We start from the raw sequence: 21,855 nt of genomic DNA, 5'->3' as shown, positions 1-21,855 counted from the left end.
TAAAATGTATATTTCTGAGCAGGTGCTATAAAACACAAAAAATATAACATCCACTTGGCAACTGGAAAACCAAAGTTTTATTATCATTTTGTTAGCTGTGCTGCTCTAAGTAGCTCCAGTTGTTCATTTTAAACAAGAAATGAACAAATTCCTGAAAAATAATTTTGTGACAAAAGAATATTTTTAAATCAGTTTCTAGCAAAAGAGATTTTTAACAAACTAGTATCATTGGAATGATTCATCACTGCAACGTTATTTCATGTCTTCCTGTACTAGGAAGTAAATATGGTTATGATAATATAGCTTCATGAAAACAAATTATTTATAAAATATTATGACAGATTCAAAATACAACTATGGAAGGTTCATGAAGCATTTTAATCTTCATCATTTACAATTATGGCTTCAAATCCATTCAGTCAACTGTGTGAATAGGAAACCTTTATATTTCCAATGAAATCATAAATCTGCTTTTCTAACCCAAATCCCAAGGTAACCCACACTTCTTCCTTTTCCTCACCCTATATTAAGTACTGTTAATGAAACTTATGATTGTGGAGTCCTTTTGCTTAAGCTTTAATTACATTTATAGCATGATCAGATAACATTTATAAAATCTTTTATGATCATCAGGAAACAAAAATAATAACTGGTTTAAGCAGGATACATTCCACTAAAGAATATATTATTAAAATATATCGGTGCATATTTGCAAATAATCTTGGTTTAATGATTTGAAGTAGGCTTTCAATTCTTGCTCATGAAAGCAGCTTCTCCCAGGTGAGATCTTCAATCAGAGAATAATTACCACGTATTAGGACCAATATCAGTAAAATGAACAAAGTAAATCACAATGCACCTGATTGTGGTAGGCCACAGTGGCATTCTGCCTCACAGAAGAGAATTAAATCTATTACTTAGAAATTCACCTGCCCCACACACTAAATATAAATAGCTCAATATGCTATTGTGCAATGAAACATTTTACATAGCGACTAAAAACAAGATTTCAGGGACAGATAAAGAACACAATTTTAAAACTTGAGTCCACGACATTAGGCTAACGTTGACGAAGGAACACAGGCTTAGAACGAGGCATGGTTATTCAGGTTTGTCAGTAAAAATCTAGAAGCTGTGATAAAATACCAAACGCACAGCACTTGGTTCCTCTGGAGTGGTCGTTTACAATGATCACTGGGTCAGGAAAACAAAAAGTGAGCAATGTTATATAGGCCTGGCTGCACACAAATGCACTGGCCTTGTGAGAACACTGCTTCCAGAGCAGCAACTCACTTCTAGAGATTACACGCAGGAGACCACTAGATGGCTATCTCTTACACGCGTATACATAAACCAGGAAGGTGTTCCCCCCACCACCTTTTTCTCTGCTGGTGTCTGAAATAGATGAAATCTGGAAAGGCTAACCATTTTTCTTAGTCATGTTAAGATCTTGACTTAGGAAATCCATCTAACCTTGAGTACAATGGATGGAATAGACTATAAATGGAGGAAGTTGGATGGTCTCTACCCCAGTGTCATCTCTCAATATTCTCTTTCCTATTTTCAGTTTATACTATAGCCATATTGGACTTTTACTTCCTTGAATGTCAACTCTAAGAAGATGCTGTTTCTCCTTCCCAGGACATTTTCTCTCCCCAGGGCCTCAACCTTCAGATGTTCCTCAGGCGTCACTTGTATCCATGAAGCCTGCCTTGACAGCTAGAGTAGGGGCTGCTGCTATGTGTAGCTACAGCTCTCTGCTCTTGCTCTGTATTGTTGTTACTCAGGGTCTGGTCTGCGTTTCATGGTAGTGTTCAAATCCAACCCCGACACTTAATACTACTCTGTGCCTTTAAGCCAGTTACTTAACCTTTACAAACAGAAAACAACCGCTACCCTTAAAATTGTTCTGTGGATTTAATGGAGATAGTTAACGTAAAGCGCCCAGTCCAACGGATATCATAAACTACATATCACTAAACTGTAGTTATTATAATTACTAATGACAAAGATACAAACTCCAGTTGCAACATACATCTGCTTCAATCTACAGTTTACCTAAAATTTTTAAAAATCAGTTTCATTTCTTATTGAAGTACTGGGACTGTCATATGGAAAAAAGCCCCCTTTATGTTTACAGCCCTCTATTTCTCAACAAGTCACCATGGCTACCTTTATGATCTGCTTCCTGATTTTGCCAAAAGAGGTTTTATCTGTTCTTTCTTTTGCTTCTCAGTCTATTTCTGGAGAAAGAACCATCCCCACTCCAGTGTTCTGGGTACCAGCCCTCTCTGAGCTTTTGAGGGCCTTTCCTATCTGCTCTTCCTCTCCTTCTCTGACACAAGTTCTCTGCCAAAGATATGACTCAGGCCACAGACACACACACTCTGTGTGTGTTTATCTCGAGTGGTCATGGAGGTGAGAAGAGACCTCTTTTGACACACTATGTCTTTCAAGTTTTTCCATTTTCCCTCTTTCCGGAACAAGTTCCAGCACCATCTGCAAGAACTTTCTGTGATAATGGAAATAGTCTTTACCTGTACTTCCCAATAGGACAGCTCCTAGACGTAAGGGGCAATGGAGTGCTTGTAATGCAGCTATACAACTGAAGTGAGAGTCGCTGAGTTGTGTCCAACTCTTTGCGACCCCACGGACTATAGAATCCATGGAATTCTCCAGGCCAGAATACAGGAGTGGGTAGCCTTTCCCTTCTCCAGGGGATCTTCCCAACCCAGGGATTGAACCCAGGTCTCTGGCACTGCAGGCGGATTCTTTACCACCCGAGTCACTAGGGGAGTCCAAGAATACTGAAGTGGGTAGCCTTTCCCTTCTCCAGGGGATCATCAAACTGCGGTCTCCTGCATTGCAGGTGGATTCTTTACCAACTGAGCTACCAGGCAAGCCTTAATTTTTGTTTGCTTACTTTTAATTCATTTATATTCAGATTTCAATCACCACATGTGGTTAGGGTCTACCGCATTGGACAGTGTGGGATGGTGTGCTGCTTCATCCTTCCTCACGTCCTCTTTCTTCCTAAACGGAAGGTATCTGCTCCCACTCCCCACTCCACTCCTCTACAGTAAGAGTCACCTACGAGCTCCTAGTTGCTAAAGCCAACATACTCTCCATCCTGACCTACTGGTGCACGGAGCACTTTTAGAGTCCCTTCAGAAACTCTCCTTCCAATACTGTTCTTGCCAGCTCTTCACCTGTCATCTTTGCTTCCTCTTATTTCACCCAACATGTGGAAATGCTGGTGTTTTCTGAGGTCTACCCTGGGCATACTTTACTTCTGCTTCACTGACTACACCAAAGCCTTTGACTGTGTGGATCACAACAAACTGTAGAAAGTTCTTCTAGAGAAGGGAAAACCAGACCACCTGACCTGCCTCCTGAGAAACCTGAATGCAGGTCAGGAAGCAACAGTTAGAACTGGACATGGAACAACAGGCTGGTTCCAAATAGGAAAAGGAGTACGTCAAGGCTGTGTATTGTCACCTTGCTTGTTTAACTTATATGCAGAGTACCTCATGCAAAATGCCAGGCTGGATGAAGCACAAACTGGAATCAAGGTTGCTGGGAGAAATATCAATAACCTCAGATATGCAGATGACACCACCCTGATGGCAGAAACTGAAGAAGAACTTAAGAGCCTCTTGATGAAAGTGAAAGAGGAGAGTGAAAAAGCAGGCTTAATACTCAACATTCAAAAAACTAAGATCATGGCCTCTGGTCCCATCACTTCATGGCAAATAGATGGGGAAACGAGGGAAACAGTGACAGACTTTATTTTCTTAGGCTCCAAAATCACTGCAGATGGTGATTGCAGCCATGAAATTAAAAGACGCTTGCTCCTTGGAAGAAAGCTATGACCAAACTAGACAGCATAGCAAAAAGCAGAGACATTAATTACTTTGCCAACAAAGGTCTGTATGGTCAAAGCTATGGTTTTTCCAGTAGTCATGTATGGATGTGAGAGCTGAACTATAAGGAAAACTGAGTGCTGAAAATAGATGCTTTTGAACTCTGGTGCTGGAGAAGACTCTTGAGAGTCCCTTGGACTGCAAGGAGATTCAACCAGTCCATCATAAAGGAAAACAATTCTGAATGTTCATTGGAAGGACTGATGCTGAAGCCGAGGCTCCAACACTTTGGCCACCTGATGCGAAGACCAGACTCCTTGGAAAAGACCCTGATGCTGGGAAAGAATGAAGGCGGGAGGAGAAGGGGACAACAGAGGATGAGATGGTTGGATGGCATCACCGACTCGGTGGACATGAGTCTGAGTAAGCTCCAGGAGTTGGTGATGGACAGGGAAGCCTGGCGTGCTGCAGTCCATGGGGTCACAAAGAGTTGGACACGACTGAGCGACTGAACTGAACTGAAGACCTCTTTCTGTTAAGTAATCTCAGACACTCACAAAGTTTTAGCTGCTACACTTGACAAATGACTCTGAAATCTGAAGATTTCCTAGTATCGAGATCCTAGTGGTATATAAAACTGTCATCTGGAAATTTCCACTTGGATTGAATGCCTAATTCAATGCGACTTTGAACTCAACAGGACCAAACCAGAGCTCTCCCTCTTCTCCCGATACTTTACCTTTTTAAAAAATAGTATCTCAGTATTAAACCATGTCTTAGGACAATCAATCCAGAAAATTAGATTCATTCTTCTCTCAGCAGTGAATCACGAAGTCATTTGATTCATTGATGGTATTTGTCAACATCACCTTTTCCCTCCCTACCACAATTACTCATCCGAGATGCTTAACACCCTGTAACTGTCATGTTGAAAGACTCTACCCCTTATTCTTCAGGGCAAATCCTCAACCCTGCCTTCAGTAGAAAAATCTGTTTGGACTTGGTATTAAAAATACTCTAGGTGAGGTCACTCAGTCGTGTCTGACTCTTTGCGACCCTATGGACTGTAGCCTAGCAGGCTCCTCTGTACATGGGATCTTCCAGGCAAGAGTACTGGAGCGGGTTGCCATTTCCTTCTCCAGGGGATCTTCCTGACCCAGGGATCGAACCCAGGCCTCCCACATTGTAGGCAGATGCTTTACCATCTGAGCCACGGGGGAAGTCTCTATGTAGTCTAGAGCAGGAAAATGCTCTATCTTTGTGCAAATGACTTGTGATTGAAGGGAGCCTGCCTCCCCTCGATACTCCCCGGGTGTGACTCCTTTTCCTCAGCTCTGTCAACCTATGTGCTCCGGGACAGTATTTCCTAACTCTCTCTGGGTCCTGCTGCTAAGGGACCAGAAAATTTAATTGCCAACTGGGACACAGTTGAGAAAGAAAGGGGTGTTATTAACATTTATTCTAGCCATAAACTGGTACAGTCCTAGAAAAACTGGCATGTATAATTACCCTACTTACTCTTCACAGAGATAACATATGAGGAAGTACTTTATAAACTGCAGAAGACAGTAATAGTAATAACAGCTAATGTTTTTTGAGAGCTTAGCATGACCAGGTCACTTTACTGGATACGTTATACTACAGAATCCATTTGGCCTCCATGAAGGACTCACTTCAGATGAGGAAACTAACGGTCTGGTACTAAGGTGCACCGCTGTAGGTGCTGAACTGGGGTTTGAAGGCGACAGCCTGACCGGGGGGCCTGCGTTTTAAGGGCACTGGATCCAGGTTCCCCTCTCTGCTCTGCCCCAGCCAAAACTTCTCTGTGAAGTCACCTCTGACCTGTCAATCTTACTAGATTAATCTTCTTCTTTCTAAAGTAGTAGTCTTCTGAGAACAGGTGCTCAAGATTTACTCTCTAATTGAACAAGTTTCTTTTTTGTCCTATCCTAGCTTGTCTTTTTCTTACAACTGTATAAGACTCTAATAAACTAATCAATACATACATATACTACACTGATTTTCACAATGCTGGCCTAAAGAATGATGACCGGTTTTTGATTTCAAAAAGTATGAGTTTTCTATTTTCTATCCTTTTTAATAATTTTCACTTACCACTGGCAATATATATTACATGTATAATAAAATTCTCTAAGGTATTCTAAAAATTTTTTTTGTATATTTAAAATACCTGAAAAGGGAAAAGTGGCAAGCTACAAATATGATTTTATATTAACAAAAAAATCCTCTCATTTCTTATTCATTATCATATTTCCAGTGGTTAGTACTGTTCCCATCACAGCAGATGTTCAATAAATGATTCCGGAGTGAATACTGTTTTAAAAATGCCACTCTTGGCTACTGCATTAGTAAAGATAAAAATATTTCCTTGATGATTTTAGACTGCAGTGAGTGCCATTTCTTTCTTCTTCTCACTTCAAACTTTGATTCTTATCTTAAGAAATGTAGAAATGCTCTAGGTCTTTAAGTTATTTGGCTAAGTGGATTTGGTATTTGGGAAACACAAGAGAAGGAGCAGCTAACTGTCAGGAAAATATGCAGCATAATACAAGAAAATCTAAAGCACTACCAATTAAACTCCAAGTTTGTTAGCTGTTTGCTTGCATTAACTATTTCACGGCTCAATAGACATTTTTCTATTTAGTTGGGACCACTCACTATTCCCTTCCACCAGTATGGAAATTTCTCTGGTTTACTTTCAGAAATATGGTTAGATCAAAGTAAACAAGAGAAACATCCTTTGAAAAACTACCCCATACTTAAAAAAATATTTTTTTTTAATATTTTAAGATTATTGGATTAAAAAATAACTACCCCTACTTTTAGACACAGAGAATTTTAATTCTGGCAGGCATTTTATTTTTAAAATGATCAAGAAACTCTTGGTAATCTTTCAGAATATAAACTCCCATTTTCCACAGAAATCACTAGTATTTCATTACCTAAAACAAACAGTTGTTACTGCTTATTGCTCTGTGATTTCTATGGTACATGGAGAATAAATAGGATATTCATTAGCAATTTAACAAAATATACCAAGTAACTAAGCTAATGAGGTTATAACCATGCAACAACAACTGTAATAAGAGGGATACAAAGAATGAAAAATGAAAGCATTTTTTTTTAGAGTTTCATATCTTGGTTTATGACTCAGGCAGAGCTGACACTTTCCCTTCTGGTTAAAGGTGATTTGGCTTACTGACTGTTGACTTATTACTAACCCACAGATGGTGACCGCAGCCATGAAATTAAAAGACGCTTACTCCTTGGAAGGAAAGTTATGACCAACCTAGATAGCATATTAAAAAGCAGAAACATTACTTTTGTCAACAAAGGTCTGTCTAGTCAAGGATATGGTTTTTCCAGTGGTCACATATGGATGTGTGAGTTGGACTATAAAGAAAGCTGAGTGCTGAAGAATTGATGCTTTTGAACTGTGGTGTTGGAGAAGACTCTTGAGAGTCCTTTGGACTGCAAGGAGATCCAACCAGTCCATCCTAAAGGAGATCAGTCCTGGGTGTTTGTTGGAAGAACTGATGTTGAAGCTGAGACTCCAATACTTTGGCCACCTGACGTGAAGAGTTGACTCACTGGAAAAGACCCTGATGTGGGGAGGGATTGGGGGCAGGAGGAGAAGGGGATGACAGAGGATGAGATGGCTGGATGGCATCACCAACTCAATGGACATGAGTCTGGGTAAACTCCGGGAGTTGGTGATGGACAGGGAGGCCTGGTGTGCCTGGGGTCTCAAAGAGTTGGACATGACTGAGCAACTGAACTGAACCCACAATATCTGTCCTACTAGCCTCAGAGACATAAAACACAAGATCATGGCAACTAGCTCAAGGATCACAAGTGAAGTCAACTTTATTACTTTTTCCTTCTATAGGATTCATCTGATTGGGAAACGATCAGAAGCAGAAATGGGCTTTTTGTTTGTTTTTGTTTTTTAGGAAAATAAGACAAATATAAAAAATGAAGTTAGGAGATGACTTTTGTGACTGCCATACACACTGATCTATACTGCAAGGGCCGACTAGGTGACAAATGATCATCCACATCTGTTTACTCTGTTACTAGGAAACCAATTCAAAAGAGCATCCGCTCAGCTTCCCAGAGCCTTGGGTGGGGGGCGGTATTTAAAATTGCGTTTGATAGATGAGTTCAATAAATAAAAATTTGTGAGCCACTCATATATCAGAACAAACCAATAAATTTTTAGTGACTGGAAAGAGAAACAAGACTCATGTTTTCCTTAAAACAGCAAACTGCATTAAGAATGCTCGGAACTAGCTAACATGCTACTAAAATCTTGGGACTTTATTAGGGAATGAAAGGAGGGTCCTATTTTGAACAACAAAGGAATTAAATTTTAACCACTAAGCCCAGCCTGTATTTCACTCTTCTCATAAATGGTTTATCAACTCTTACTTTAATAAGCTTTCCAGCATACTATTGTCTTTTTAACTTGTAACCTTGTTCCCTTGATTCTCCTTGTTTGATAAAACATGCCAAAGGTAATTCATTTTTGTCAGCATAAAACCACTGTGAAATTATTCTGTTTCACAGAAGGTGTCTGAAGACCTTTAACTATCTGGGGCCATGGAGTGATTTCCCTCTACAAATTGTATTTTTGTCATATTCCTCCTGCCTTGGGAATACAGAAGCTCATGCTGACCTTTGAGTAGAAAGATTGATTCATATTAGGGCATGAAGACTACAATGAGAAGAGTTTGGAGCAAACTGAATAAAACACACTAAAGGCTCTTTCTGCTGAAAAAGAAATGCTGTCCAGAGAACAGTGTACAGTAACAAGGACACACCACTACTGTAGATTTGACTTTCAATTCGGCCTTGAGTTTTTTTTAAGGCCTAAAACCTTCCCAATACAATCAATATAAGTTTCAATATTAGATCTATATTTTGAATTTTAAAGGAGAGAAACACTCAAAATTCAGAATTCTTAACAGCTGTCATGCCTCTTAGTTTCAGCCCACATTCCTTGCCTAAACAATATTGCCAGAAGGTTCAGGTTGTACCTTTGGTATAGTGAACGTTTATGAAAAAAATCATAATGCATAAGAAAAAAGAGGAAAAAACATGCCTCAGTTTTCTAAAAGTGCCAACCGGAACATACAAGTAAGGAATATATTTGTATGTGTCTGCTCTGGAAAAATCTCAACACCTTTTTCATTCTGTATGATCTCCTAGGATTCATTTCCTCCGCCCAGAATCACTGTCTGGTTGGGTTTTATTGTTTAGCTCATTGCACATATTACATACACAGGGAATTCTTCACTAACAACATTTTCAAAGCATGGTGACATTTTCGTTTGCTTTGAATATCCATTAGTGCTTTTCTGCATTCACTCATTCACATAAGCTTACCTATAGACAAAATGGCTATTTTTAAAGCACTATGGGCAGGAATATACATATATTATGCAACCACTGAAAGTCACACATGCCAATAATTTTTATAGTTGGAAGAAATACTCAAGATACAGTATTTTACAAAGAAGATATAAAAATCTGCATACATTATGATCTAAATATTTCAAAAATAATGTATGTATATATGTATAATACATATTTCACATACAGGATGTACATATACATCCATATTTCTAGGGATTATGGATTATTTTTATTTACTTTTTTATACCTTTCTATAATTTCCATATCTTCTATAATGAATGTGATTTTTAAAAGCCAAATAACATTATTAAAAAAAAATCTCTGCAGATTTAATTAAAGCCTCATTAAAATGTTTTCCACTGTTGCATGATCCAGGACAACCTGATAGGTAAAGATGTGCATATAATGAGGTTCCTCTGGTGTTTCCATAATTACACCTTTTGAGACGGAGTCTGAGATACATTTGCCTTCAGTCAAAATTCTGTTCAAGAGGGAGCAAAGGCAGATAAGGATCCTGCAGCAGGCTGGGCAATTCTACATGGATTCACACAACTCAGATGTCGCTTTCAAACTTGCAACCTTTTTAGCTAATTTCCAACCAGGACGAATATTCTGGCAAAAATTAACAGCTAGAATTTTTAGTGATTAGAATTTCAAAGAAAACAAAATATATTTTTCCTGGGGAAACAGAGTATTAGATAAACCTGTATTAAACAGATTATTGGTTTGATGTGTCTTTTGTTTTCTCTCCATGCTGGGGGTACCTACTGCTTCCTGTCCATTTCTGGCACGGATACAGTTCTTTTATTCAGGCTGTGGCATATGAGTATTTCTCTGTCTCACCCCCTGTCTTTTTTTTTTACTACCTCAATAAAGGTCATCCCTTCTTTCCAACACAGCATTTAATATTATACATCATGACCTTTATCTTTCTGTCTGCTTTGCCAATGTATTAAGAAGCAGAAAAAAAACATTGCACTATCCAGGTAGAACTTTCTCTACTATTCAGCCGTTGTCGGGTACAGAGCTTGCCTTTGGGTACATGTCCTCTAATGTTTTGGGTCTTTCCTCTCCTGCTTCTTAACTGTTCTGTTTCCAATGGGAAATAGAACATAAATGCTGTCTGCTAGCTTATGGCTAGCACAACTGAAATAATTCAGGACTTTTATTTATCAGAGATTTAAAATATTGAAGGAATCAATACAACTAGGAGGAGTATTTGAACATAAATTGTTCTGGCTAGAACACCAAAATAAGGCAAAGGGTTAAGTCTGAGGGCTTTCTTTTAAAATTAGCCTACATGGTGTAATTTATTTGAATAACTAGAGCCCTCCTATCAGCTACTTGGTCAATTTAACACCCCAGGGGATGAATACAAATAGATATTTTGTGCAAACAAACATCTCTGAGAAAAATAGGACACTCTCTCAGTAATGAGTAGATTTGCCCTATGTATTGCAAGGAGATAGATTGATCTCATTAGTGAATCAAATGGACAATGTGTACAAATATACATTTGAAATATTTCTATATTTCTCTTTAAATTCCAGGCTGGTGATCCCCCAAAGACCAGCGGAAGAATAGAGAGGCTACACTGGCCATTGAAATGGCTTTTGGTGAAGTATTTGTCTTCACATAATCTAGGAGGTGACATTCTGATGGACCCACTAATTTCAGCATATAAATACCATAGCTTTTTCCCTGCAGTATGAAAACTGAGTCAGCCTAATGGTTTCTTCCTCCCAAGTTAAATAACTTAATAGCATTTTGATTCATAAGTAGAATAAAATGGTAACTACAGGAAAATAATTTATGTATTCTTCTCTGAAACCATTAAGACTATACTGGGTATATAGCCCAATACAAATACATAAGCATATATTTAAACTTAATATTATATGTACATGCTATCAAACTCAAAAGGGTAAACAAACAGCAATATATAAAAGTATACCATAGGCTTTGGTTTTTAGGCATATATGGCACCTCCTGAAATCTTATTGTTTGAAAAGAACTGGTTAAATCTAATATTTAAGGTTACTCAGCTAATAAGACCTCTAGGTTTCTAATCTTTCAGGGCTTTCAATGTCTACCTTGATCAATTCAACTTCAAAAAGAAAACATAGTCCAGTCTCAGTTTCCACAGAAATATTTTACAAGCTGAATGGACTAAATGGGAGTCTCATTCCTTACTGTACCACATATGTTGGTGTCTGGAATTGTGTTCTAACATGACTCCAATTATTTCAAAGACATACAGTGTGTGCAATGTCAAAATAACTCATTTTAAGTCTGATTAAATTTTTGGACAGTTAGAGTAAACACTTAAAACTACTATGTTTTAGGCTATAAGTTAGGCCATAAGTAACTAAGTTACTATGTTTAGGCTATAATTATTGATTTCCTTACAAATTATATACACAGCATTAATAAGCTTGGCTATTTTAAGTCATACTCAATAGTTCACTATGAACCATTTAGCATAAATTATTTAGTATAAAATTATCTCCTTTTTTTTTTTACTTAATAGAAAAATAGAAACAACTTTGAGCTAAGTTTTTAGGTCACTTTGTTAGAATGAGATGTTATGGAACATACTCTGTATAATTCCAAAATTTTTATATTACAGTTCACCCTACTCCCCTTTCAGAATGCATTTTTTTCTTTAAAAAGCATGAATTTTTAATCTTGCATATGCTATTTGTGTACTATTATTAGTGTATAGTGCATTAGCTATAAGTGTATCTTTGACCTAGACCTATTAAAACACATTTTGAGTGATTCCTATAGTGGTTTTCAATATCCAAAGAGTCACAAATTTCAATATCTGCTAATAGAAAAATCTTATTTCCTATATACTTTATGTTGTCATTAGAAGTGTGTTTACATTAACATTAAACTAATGTTTTAAAATATATTACATCTAGGCCAAAACGACTTGATAACATACTTCAATCTAACACAAAGTGCTATCTTCTAAACAACTGCAAGAAAGCAAGATTTGGGAGAATAAATTTTCAGGGCCAGCACATGCAGTATACAACTTACAACATCAAATATACCACTTTAAGTAAACAGAACAGAGGAAGAACAAAGCCTTCTTAACTCATCAGATGGCAACTTAACACAAAACAGCAATTGCTTAAGATGATAATCCCTCCTACCTTAACTGAAGGCAGAGAAGAATGACTTAAAAGAGAGGCAAGATAAGGTTTAACTCAATTTCTTTTTATCTTGAACCTCAAATATAGCGAATGAATACACCATACAAATCACATAAGAATTTAAATGTTAAAGGTCATAAGGTTTCAAAAGCAGCCCACTAACTGTTTCTAATGACTATATTTGCACTTACTGCACTCTGTATAAAAAAAAGTGACAATATTAAATAAGATAAAACACAGAAAAATTTAATGGGACTAAATTACATTAATGAATTGTCAAAGCCAAAGTTGATTATTTTCTCATGAATTATACATTATATAAAATCTGTAATATGGAGGCATTAGGCTGATAAAGAAAGACCTAAAGTATCTCAATAACTTTAAATTTTGGTTGCCTATTTGGAAGTGAATACTTTGATATGACCAGCTATAGCAGGAAGCATACATACCCTGTTCTAACACTTCTTCTTCTCGTTTGGGCTGCTGTAGTAGAGAAGTCTTGTCTTTGTTCTCTGTTTCTATAAAGGATCAAAAGAGCTGAGCATGAATTTGCAGTGTATATCACACACTGTAAATAGTTTTCTGGAAATATGCTATCAACATAAAAATATTTTCAGGATCCTGTGTTTCATAGAAACAATAGTATTAAGAATTTATATGGTAGAAATGCCCTCCTAATTCACAAAAACTCTATCATAACTACCAAGTGTCAGACTCTGACTTAATACCAGAGTCAACTACCATTGCAGTAATATATACATGATATAGAATTTTTAAGATGCATTAATAAAACTGCTTGTATTATTTTTAAAATTGAACTTAGGATATTTTCAGAACATTTACAAGTACATTTTAAAAATATATTGGAATGTTAATAAATGACCTGCTTGCTATGTTAACTTCTTTTATAAAATTTCCTGTAGAAAGAAATAAGAAGTTGTTCTGGCATTAAGACTGAACTTGTAATACTCAGTCAAGTCTCATGATACTTCATCCAATAAAAAGTATGGGTTTTGCAATTTTAAGCTAAAGAAATGACAATCATGACCATTTTGCAGATGAACAGTAAGTTAAAGTACAATTCTGAGAATGTGATATCACATATCTTAGTCTCAAAAAGACTAAGGCTAGTAATGCCTCATAGATCAAGAATTGTTCTTAGCTTGAAGAGACTCATTAAACAGATAATGTAAGGTATGACCAGAGATGATAACCATTTCCATTTACAAACTGTGGCACTCTTTAGAACATGGTATATAAATTCATAAATTGCATAATTCATTACTGGCTATAGAAAGAATGAAATGAGGAAACTAGAAACATGAACTACATGAAGAAAGATCTTTATTTACAGACTTGGTCCCAAATGAATCTGTTTCATCACTAGTTGAGAATTTTCATTTTAACTGTTTTGATAGGGACATGTCAGGAGGGGAGAAAGAGGATAAAAGGGGGAAAAAAGAGAATCAGATTTCATGAACACGTGCAACTGTTTGACAGAAAGAGGATGATTTGAACTATTATTCATATAGTCAAGTAAAACATGTAAGAAAATGAAAAGCATAAAACCACATGTTGCTTTAAATTAAACCCCAATTTTACCTTTGTGATGTCCATGCATCATAACCATATCGGATTTCACAGGAATTGGAATATTGGCCTCTGGTGGTATGGTTCTGAACACATCCGGAGCTACATTCTGTGTACAGGTCATGAAAGAAACTGCATGCTTGGCTTCCATGTAATACATAATGTATAAGTTGCACATTTCATCACTAGACGTGCCACTGCAGGCAAAAAACAAAACAGAATGAAAACAACCAACCAAACAAGAAAAAAACCCACAGACACGACAGATTAGTCATTCACACAGAACACATTCTTCATGCAAGAAAAATGTAACTGGTCAATCTGCCAGCAGTAGATTCAAAGGTGGACATATTATGCATTTATTTTATAGCTTTCATTAAAATCCATCACAGTTTTCAACACCAAGAGCACACTGTCAATGGCATTTTTCCACTTAATAATGGAGTATCTTTTTGTACTCACTCCATGGATATCACCAAATACTACAGATGGAAATGACATTTTAGTTGCAATGAGAGGCTTTCTTTTCTCTTCTAAATTCTTTTATTTTTTAGTTCTTCTTCTATTTGTTAAAACTCATTGATAAAGCAAAGTATTTTTCTCATGGGAAAATTTAATTATTTACTTAATAACAATAAAATTCAGAACAGTTCAACAGAAATATCATATATTATTTACAAGCTTATATTAAAATGGCTTTTTCCATTTAACCATGAGAGTCTGGGATCTCGCTTTTGGTTATTGCTTTGTTCCTTAGGGTGAGAAGAATCAAGAATCATGTGTTGATACGAGGATATCATAAACGTATCTCTCATTTCTGACTTGGCACCTTGATTTCTATAGTAGGGAAGAAAAGAATGCCTGAGGAATGATACAAAGTGAAAGTAGGCCTAATCTCTTCCGAAAGTTCAGATCTGAATGGGGTAGTGCTGGACAAGTGAATAACTCAAGGTTAAAAACAGATTTTTAAACAGTGGGGTGGTCATTTCCAAGAAAAAGCGTTTCAAATAATATAAATCATGCCTAACAGTTTATAAAACATGTTTTCTTCTTCCTCAATTCACTTGGGTTGTTATCCATTTCATACTCTTTTTCTATTATTCGGGAGGAAATGTTTAGGTACACCATCACAAAACTTTTATAAACCAAAGTGGTTCCAGCAAAGGAACATTTCCTTTTTGGTACTGGTTCTGACAATTTTTAGCAAGCCTCTGCTAATAAAAAAACAAGCTCTGAAATGGACTATTTGCTGTACAGAAATACGTCAGTGTTGATTTTTCCAGCAATGTCACGCAGCACTTATTTCCTCTCCATAGCAACAGTAATGACATCAGCAAGGGAAGGGAAAAAAAGAAGAAAAATCTTTTCCAAACAGGGATGTGGTTTCTCTAAGCTCTGAAAATGGAGAGCCCCTGAGAGACCACAGGAATGGTCATAGGAAGCTCTGTTTATGCTTTGCAAATAATTTGGCTTTTCACCCTTCGAATCTGATACCTGTCAGGGTAATTGCCTTTCCCATGAAATATAAGCAAAGGGTGAAGTGCAATCCCAAACAAACACCTGTTCCCTACACGTATCTTCATGTGTCAAAACACCACCGCTAAGAATTATATTTTAGCAGCTTAGGAGTTGGTCAGAAAATTATGTGCTATATAAAAGGAAGGGCTGGAGCCAAAGTAATAAGCTGGAGCCTCTCACTATATTATCTGCCCTTCCCCATTCAAAATGAGGAAAAGGGTATATAGACTAAGACAGAGAAATGAGGGAAAAGGAATTTAAGATGTGGTCCTGGTTTAGAAAACCTTGAAATCATGGTGCAGAGCAGGAAAGTGAAATGAAACCTTCCCAAATTAGGGAAAGGAAAAAACTGAATAGATTTATATAATAATAAATGAAACTTGCAATTAACCCATGGAAAGATACTTCTACATTTTATCCGCTTGGGAATGTTGTGCCCATGTTCATCTCTAAACACGTGTGATTTTGTGAAACCACCTCATCAGTTTACCAAATATAGCTCATTTGAGGCATTGACTCTATGATACAATATTGAGCTGATTAAATAAGAATCTTCACAATCATAGAGAAAATTTCATTTTACAGCTGAAGGAAAAGAAAAGCCATACTTTCTTTCTTTCCACCGATAATTGAACTTGTAGTCAAAGGAACTCTGAGCTCCTAACTGACAGAGAAACTATCATATCTTAAACAGGTTAGGATTCAAATGATCCTTAGTATCAGCCAACACAGTTTGCCTACATTATTCCCCATTCATCTTTCTTTCACTCAAAAGATCTGACTTTAAACCAAGTTGCTTTCTATGTTCCTAAGGAAGAACTGTAACACGTCCACCTTCTCTTCCATAAAGAACAATATATGCAATTCGACTCTGTCAACCTCATGCGTGTTAATGTAAGCGAGTGTGGAGGAGGACCGTGTTCTGACCTTCTCCAGCCCCACCAGATGGCCCTTTCAACAGTCCCTGTCGCCACTGTTGGTTCCCTGAATGATGACGGCTGGTATCACCTAGATCCCCAAACTACAGGGCTGCTTTTCTCTCCTCTTCACGCATAATAAGGTGCGTATGTGACAATTACTTCTTTTACACCAGCTAGCTTTAATCCTGACAGCGTGTGGGGAGCCTGAAAATAGTAGGTCCTCAATAACTATCTGTTGAATGAAGCAGAATAAATCATTTGTCTTAACAGATGCCTATAATTTATTACAGGTAGCATAACCTGTTACCCCCATACATCATACTGCTGAGTCAGGTCAATATTATGAACTCAATTTACAGCATTTCTCATAAATATTTATGTCTGTCTGTTTCTCTTTCTTTCATCTATCCATCGACCAGGGTTTTACAAAACATATATCATTTCATATTATAAAGGTATGTAATAGATATTTAAGGAAGCATCAAGTATTCTGAAATGCATCATTTATAAAAACCCAAACACTGTAGAACACCGTGACTATGTTTCAGACAGTGACACGTCACTCTGGCAATTCCCTCATCCCTAGCCCTACATGTATCTTCATATGTCATGCTAGACTGGGCCAACAATGATAAAAGACTAGCTTTGGAAAGAAATACGAAGACTTTATTTTATTTTTTTTCTTTCTTTTTTTTTTTGGAAAGAAATACAAAGACTTTAAAGACGTTATTTTGCAAAGCTCTGAATTGTTTCTTAAAAGGTTTCCTGGTGCTTTAAAACTTGCACACTACTACGAATACATGTGTGCTCAGTCCTATCTGACTCTTTGTGACCTATGGGCTGTAGCCTGCCAGGCTCCTCTGTCCATGGGATTTTCCAGGCAAAAATACTGGAGTGGGTTGCCATTTCTTTCTCAGGGGGATCTTCCTGACCCAGGGAGCAAACCCACATCTCTCGAGTCTCCTGCATTGGCAGGCAGAATCTTTACCACTAGCACCACCCGAGAAGCCCTAAAACTTGTATATTAAGGTGCTATTGACCATATAACTTTATTTGCATATAATATACTTTAAATGCTGATTAAAGTGTTGTGCTTAGTAACTACAAACATTTATTAGACCTTCTCATATGTATATGAAATAACTGTCTCCAAATGAAAAATATGACCAACAAAACTGACCAAATTGGTAAATAATATCTACCAATTCTCAAGAGGTAATTCTAAATTTTAGCATATATACTTTTAGGCAAATTAGCTAACTTAATTAGCTTATTTGGCTCACTCAATTTAATTCTTCTTTGGATGTTTAAACATTGAAATGAACTAAGAGAAGCCTCATGTTGAATATAAAATATACAATGCAGTGTCAGGCACAAAATATTGCTTATGTGTAGGTCAATTAGTACTATATTGCCAATATATACATGAGTACAATTTGCCTAAGATATATTATTCATAGATACTATTTGAAAAGAAGTAACATATCTGGGTTAAAACATTATCATTAAGTTTATTGATACATTTTGTCTTAAATTCACATGTTTCTAATAGCTGCATTTTGAGTTGAACCTCTGGTTAAAAACTGTCCTGAGCTTTGTAACTGTTTCTGATTAGTTAACTCTGCTCTACGTAAGTTTTGTCCAGGTCTAAAATTTCTAGCTTAATGCAGAGTTAAACCAGCACTGGGCAGATGAATCACTCAACTGAAACTCTTACTGGTAAGGCCACTGATGGTATAATTTTCCTGTTAAACCTAGTTTCCAGGTGGCTGGGGGACAGGAAGGTTAAAAACCGGGAACCCACAGTTCTTCCAGCACGTGGAGGGGACATCTGCTGGCCCCGTAAGACCTAGACCTCTGGATAAGTGAGACTTGCGTTTAAGTCAGGCTTTAGGCTCAGGGCTCAAACCTATGCCAGTGGGAGTGACGTCTGTGTATGTGGGTTGGGGGTTAGATGGGAACAGAGAAGAGAGGGAGATTTACAGAGTATCATTTACTTAAAATGGGCTTCCCAAGGGGCACAGCGGTAAAGAATACACCTGCCAATGCAGGAGACGCAAGAGACGTGGGTTCGATCCTTAGGTTGAGAAGATCCCCTGGAGTAGGAAATGGCAACCTGCTCTAGTATGCTTGCCTGAAAAATTCCATGGACAGAGAAGCTTGGTGGGCTACAGTTCATGAGGCTGCATACAGTTGGATATGACTGAGCACACATAACACATGTTTAATTTAAAATACATCATAAACAGACTAGTTTTCTCCTTTTATTGGTTACTTTCTCAATTGTGATACTATAGTACCCTATGGAGGTGGTATTCTGTATTTTACAAAATGGATGCATTGTTGTTATTACTGAGAAGCATACCACGTGCTATAGGAATGCTGTGCATTATTATAAGGATTTAATTCATATTTAAATTTATACAAAATTTCCTGCTTTCTTAGTATAAATTACATATTCAGAATACAGACTGACCCCTAAGTTAATTTCCTATAATTTCTTTCTACTTCATTTATATTACAAAGTGGTGTTTCCTTTAGCCCACAGGACACTTACAAAAAGATAGATTGGTATAGTCATTTTAGCGTATTATTTTAAAGCAAAATGCACATTTTAAAAAAAGACTAGAATTATTCCGGACTCATGAAACTGAAAGAGGCCCCCAGAGATCACTTTGGCCTCTCATCCTGGTACTATAACAAGTCATTAATTTCCATGGCTGATATTGCTACACAGAGGATACCCAAAAGATAGAATCTGTCAGAAGTTACAAACCCTCCCAAATTGTAAAGGTACATTTAAGCAAAAGAAAAAGTTCTACTTATTTCACACCTGAACTTGAAAACTAATACAAAAAATGTGTTGAAAGGGACTTGTTTTACTCCGTTGTTTATTTCAAAGGTTAATAAAATAACAAATGGCATTTAAATAAAGTTCCAGAAACACTACACTACATGTATTTAAAGACTGTTAGTAAAGTGAATTATTAGACTTTTTAAAATCTAATTATATCTACTTTGTCAATTCTTTTGTTACCATTTTATGCAACTCAATAATTTTATTGCTTTCCTCACATCTCCATCTTAAATTTACCAAATTCATCTAAAAGCAAATCTGTTAAAATTTCCTTGTTTAATTTAAAATGATAACTTTTTTCTATTTATCATTAGTCTCAAAATTGATGCTTATTAATAAAAAATCCTTTTAGGCTGACATAAAAAAATCCTATTCTACCATCTCAAATGGTTTTTTTTTTTCATTCACCTGCATCAGTACCTTTTCTGTATCCCCTAACAACCAACAGCTAGCGTTGTCATCATAAGAATCATCTCTGCATCTAATGCATATTATCAGATGTCTACTCTCTGTAACTCCTCTTTGATCAAAAGATAAATGGTTTAAAGCTCCATCTTCTAGGTGGTATCAGTAAATATTTTATAACCTAGTTTAAAATGGAAAGGAGGCTCCTTAGTTCTTTTCTAACCAAAAAACATGATAAGAGGCTTTATCTTTCATTTTTAATTTAGGCAAACCCTTTGTGAAAGAGTTCATAGTGCTTTGAAAAATGTACTTGGTGTTATAAAACATACTTATTTCAAAGCAGCTCAGTATTTTGAAGCTTACTTAAAAGTTGAACATTCTCATAATGAATACATAAAGGTTTAAACAGGTAGAAAAAAAATCCTGGTTCTGAGTAATTAATGGCCACCATTATATGCAGAACGTATATATTCACCTAAATTTGACTATAGGGCAAAAGGACACTTGAGAAAAAAGTTATAATCATTACATTTTTCTTTATTAAGATGTACAGGAAGTAATATACACTCTTGTGGCAACTATACTATGTAGAGGTATGATCCTAAAGGCCTTCAATAAGCAGGAAGAAAGGAATTATGAAAAACGAAGCGCATGTTCTGCAGTTTGACCAACTCACTCAGTCCTAAAATCATAAAACGCTAGGGTTTGTCCTAACTGTTTATAATAGAGAAAAATATGCCATTCATTCATGCAGATAACTGTCACTTATAACCATGCCTTGTCCTAATAAAGTATTTTTAAATAATGGAATCTGTGAAAGCATACCCAATGTGCGTGACTTCTGTCCTTCCTTCACCAGTGAACACGCATCTTGCTGCCAGCACGTCACCAAAACTAACATCCACTGGGTGCTCTGCTGGGTAGAAGGCCTGCAGAGAAGACAGATACAATAATTCATTAAAATTATCAACAAAACCCAGAAACTCACGCTTAGTAACGTGAGGCTCGGGGTACCCTGGGTAGAGAGGATGAATATACACACATACACAGATACACTTCAGCCTGCTTAGAAATACTAAGAGAACAGATAAGGAAACCATCACATTGGAAATAACTAAAAAAAAAAGAATATGCACAGCTTAGATACAGAGTAAAGGTAGATTTAGAGATGTTTAGATTCAAGAGAAATTCACAAGGGTTCTATAAGGGCTTTACAAATTACTACCTGCTTATTAATCATTTTTTTTTCTCTCAAAATTGTACTATATTCTACACACCTGTGGCAGTTGGGGGCTTTGGCGTCCAATCAGGGTCCACTGTCCATTTCTTACTCTGTATCCACTTACTACCTTGCCTGTAATGAACACAAATTATAACTATATAAAGCATTAGAAAGATAAAAGGCATTATTTGTTTTCTTACTGCAAAAAAAAAAATACAAATATTTTCAGAAACCAGAATGCTCGGCACTTTAATGAAAACAATATGATGAAAACACATACAGAATTTTAAGGTACTGCACAAAATCTCTTTCACTGAAACAGATGAAACAGATTTAAGGTCAGATATAATCTACATTTTACATTTACAGCATTAGCAAGCACAGTGGCATATCATTTAATATGTAAAGTTCTTACCTAAATGGTGAGTGTGAACTCTGTAGGCAAAGACATGCATTGGATACTTTTTATAATGGCATGAAATATCAGAATTCACCACTGTTAGAAATGAAAACACAGAAAAAAGTCATTACTCAACTGGAAAATAACATTATTCTTGACTAAAAGTATGTATAGAGTATCCACAAGCAGCTAAGCATGGGGTTTTTGAGTAAATACAAACTCATGTACTCAGAGGTATTAAGCACTTACTATGGGCCAGCTTCTTACTAAGATGAGTTAAGAACCCCTTATATTCTGTTTCACTCATAAAATGACTAGAGTCAGATCAACACACATTGTCAGTGAAAACTCAGGCTTAATTTGATACCTTTATCATGAAATTTGTGCAGCTGAAAAAGCTTAAACATTGGTTTTTATTTTTAGAACAGAAGGATTTTTGAAAAATTTATTTCAAACACCTAAGATAATGAGATTGAC

General features: G+C 36.5%; 1 protein-coding gene across 23 annotated transcripts in view; it reads right to left on the bottom strand.

Moving 5' to 3' along the window:
- The window catches only part of PAM (peptidylglycine alpha-amidating monooxygenase), a 308,314-nt gene that overhangs the window by 52,992 nt on the left and 233,467 nt on the right, over positions 1–21,855 (bottom strand). For 22 of the 23 annotated variants that reach the window (XM_043913698.1, XM_043913701.1, XM_043913704.1 and 19 more), the window contains 5 exons: positions 21,394–21,474; positions 21,034–21,110; positions 20,582–20,685; positions 14,069–14,253; positions 12,916–12,984 (listed from right to left, as the gene is read on the bottom strand). In XM_043913698.1, the coding sequence (XP_043769633.1) occupies positions 12,916–12,984; positions 14,069–14,253; positions 20,582–20,685; positions 21,034–21,110; positions 21,394–21,474 (516 nt within the window). The remainder of the gene's footprint in view (positions 1–12,915; positions 12,985–14,068; positions 14,254–20,581; positions 20,686–21,033; positions 21,111–21,393; positions 21,475–21,855) is intronic. The other variant, XM_043913705.1, reaches the window with a different exon arrangement.

Source organism: Cervus elaphus, chromosome 9, assembly GCF_910594005.1.
Source record: "Cervus elaphus chromosome 9, mCerEla1.1, whole genome shotgun sequence".
NCBI classification, from domain to species: Eukaryota; Metazoa; Chordata; class Mammalia; order Artiodactyla; family Cervidae; genus Cervus; species Cervus elaphus.
The sequence above is the reverse complement of the archived record's forward strand: the minus strand, read 5'-3'. Positions and strand labels throughout refer to the sequence as shown.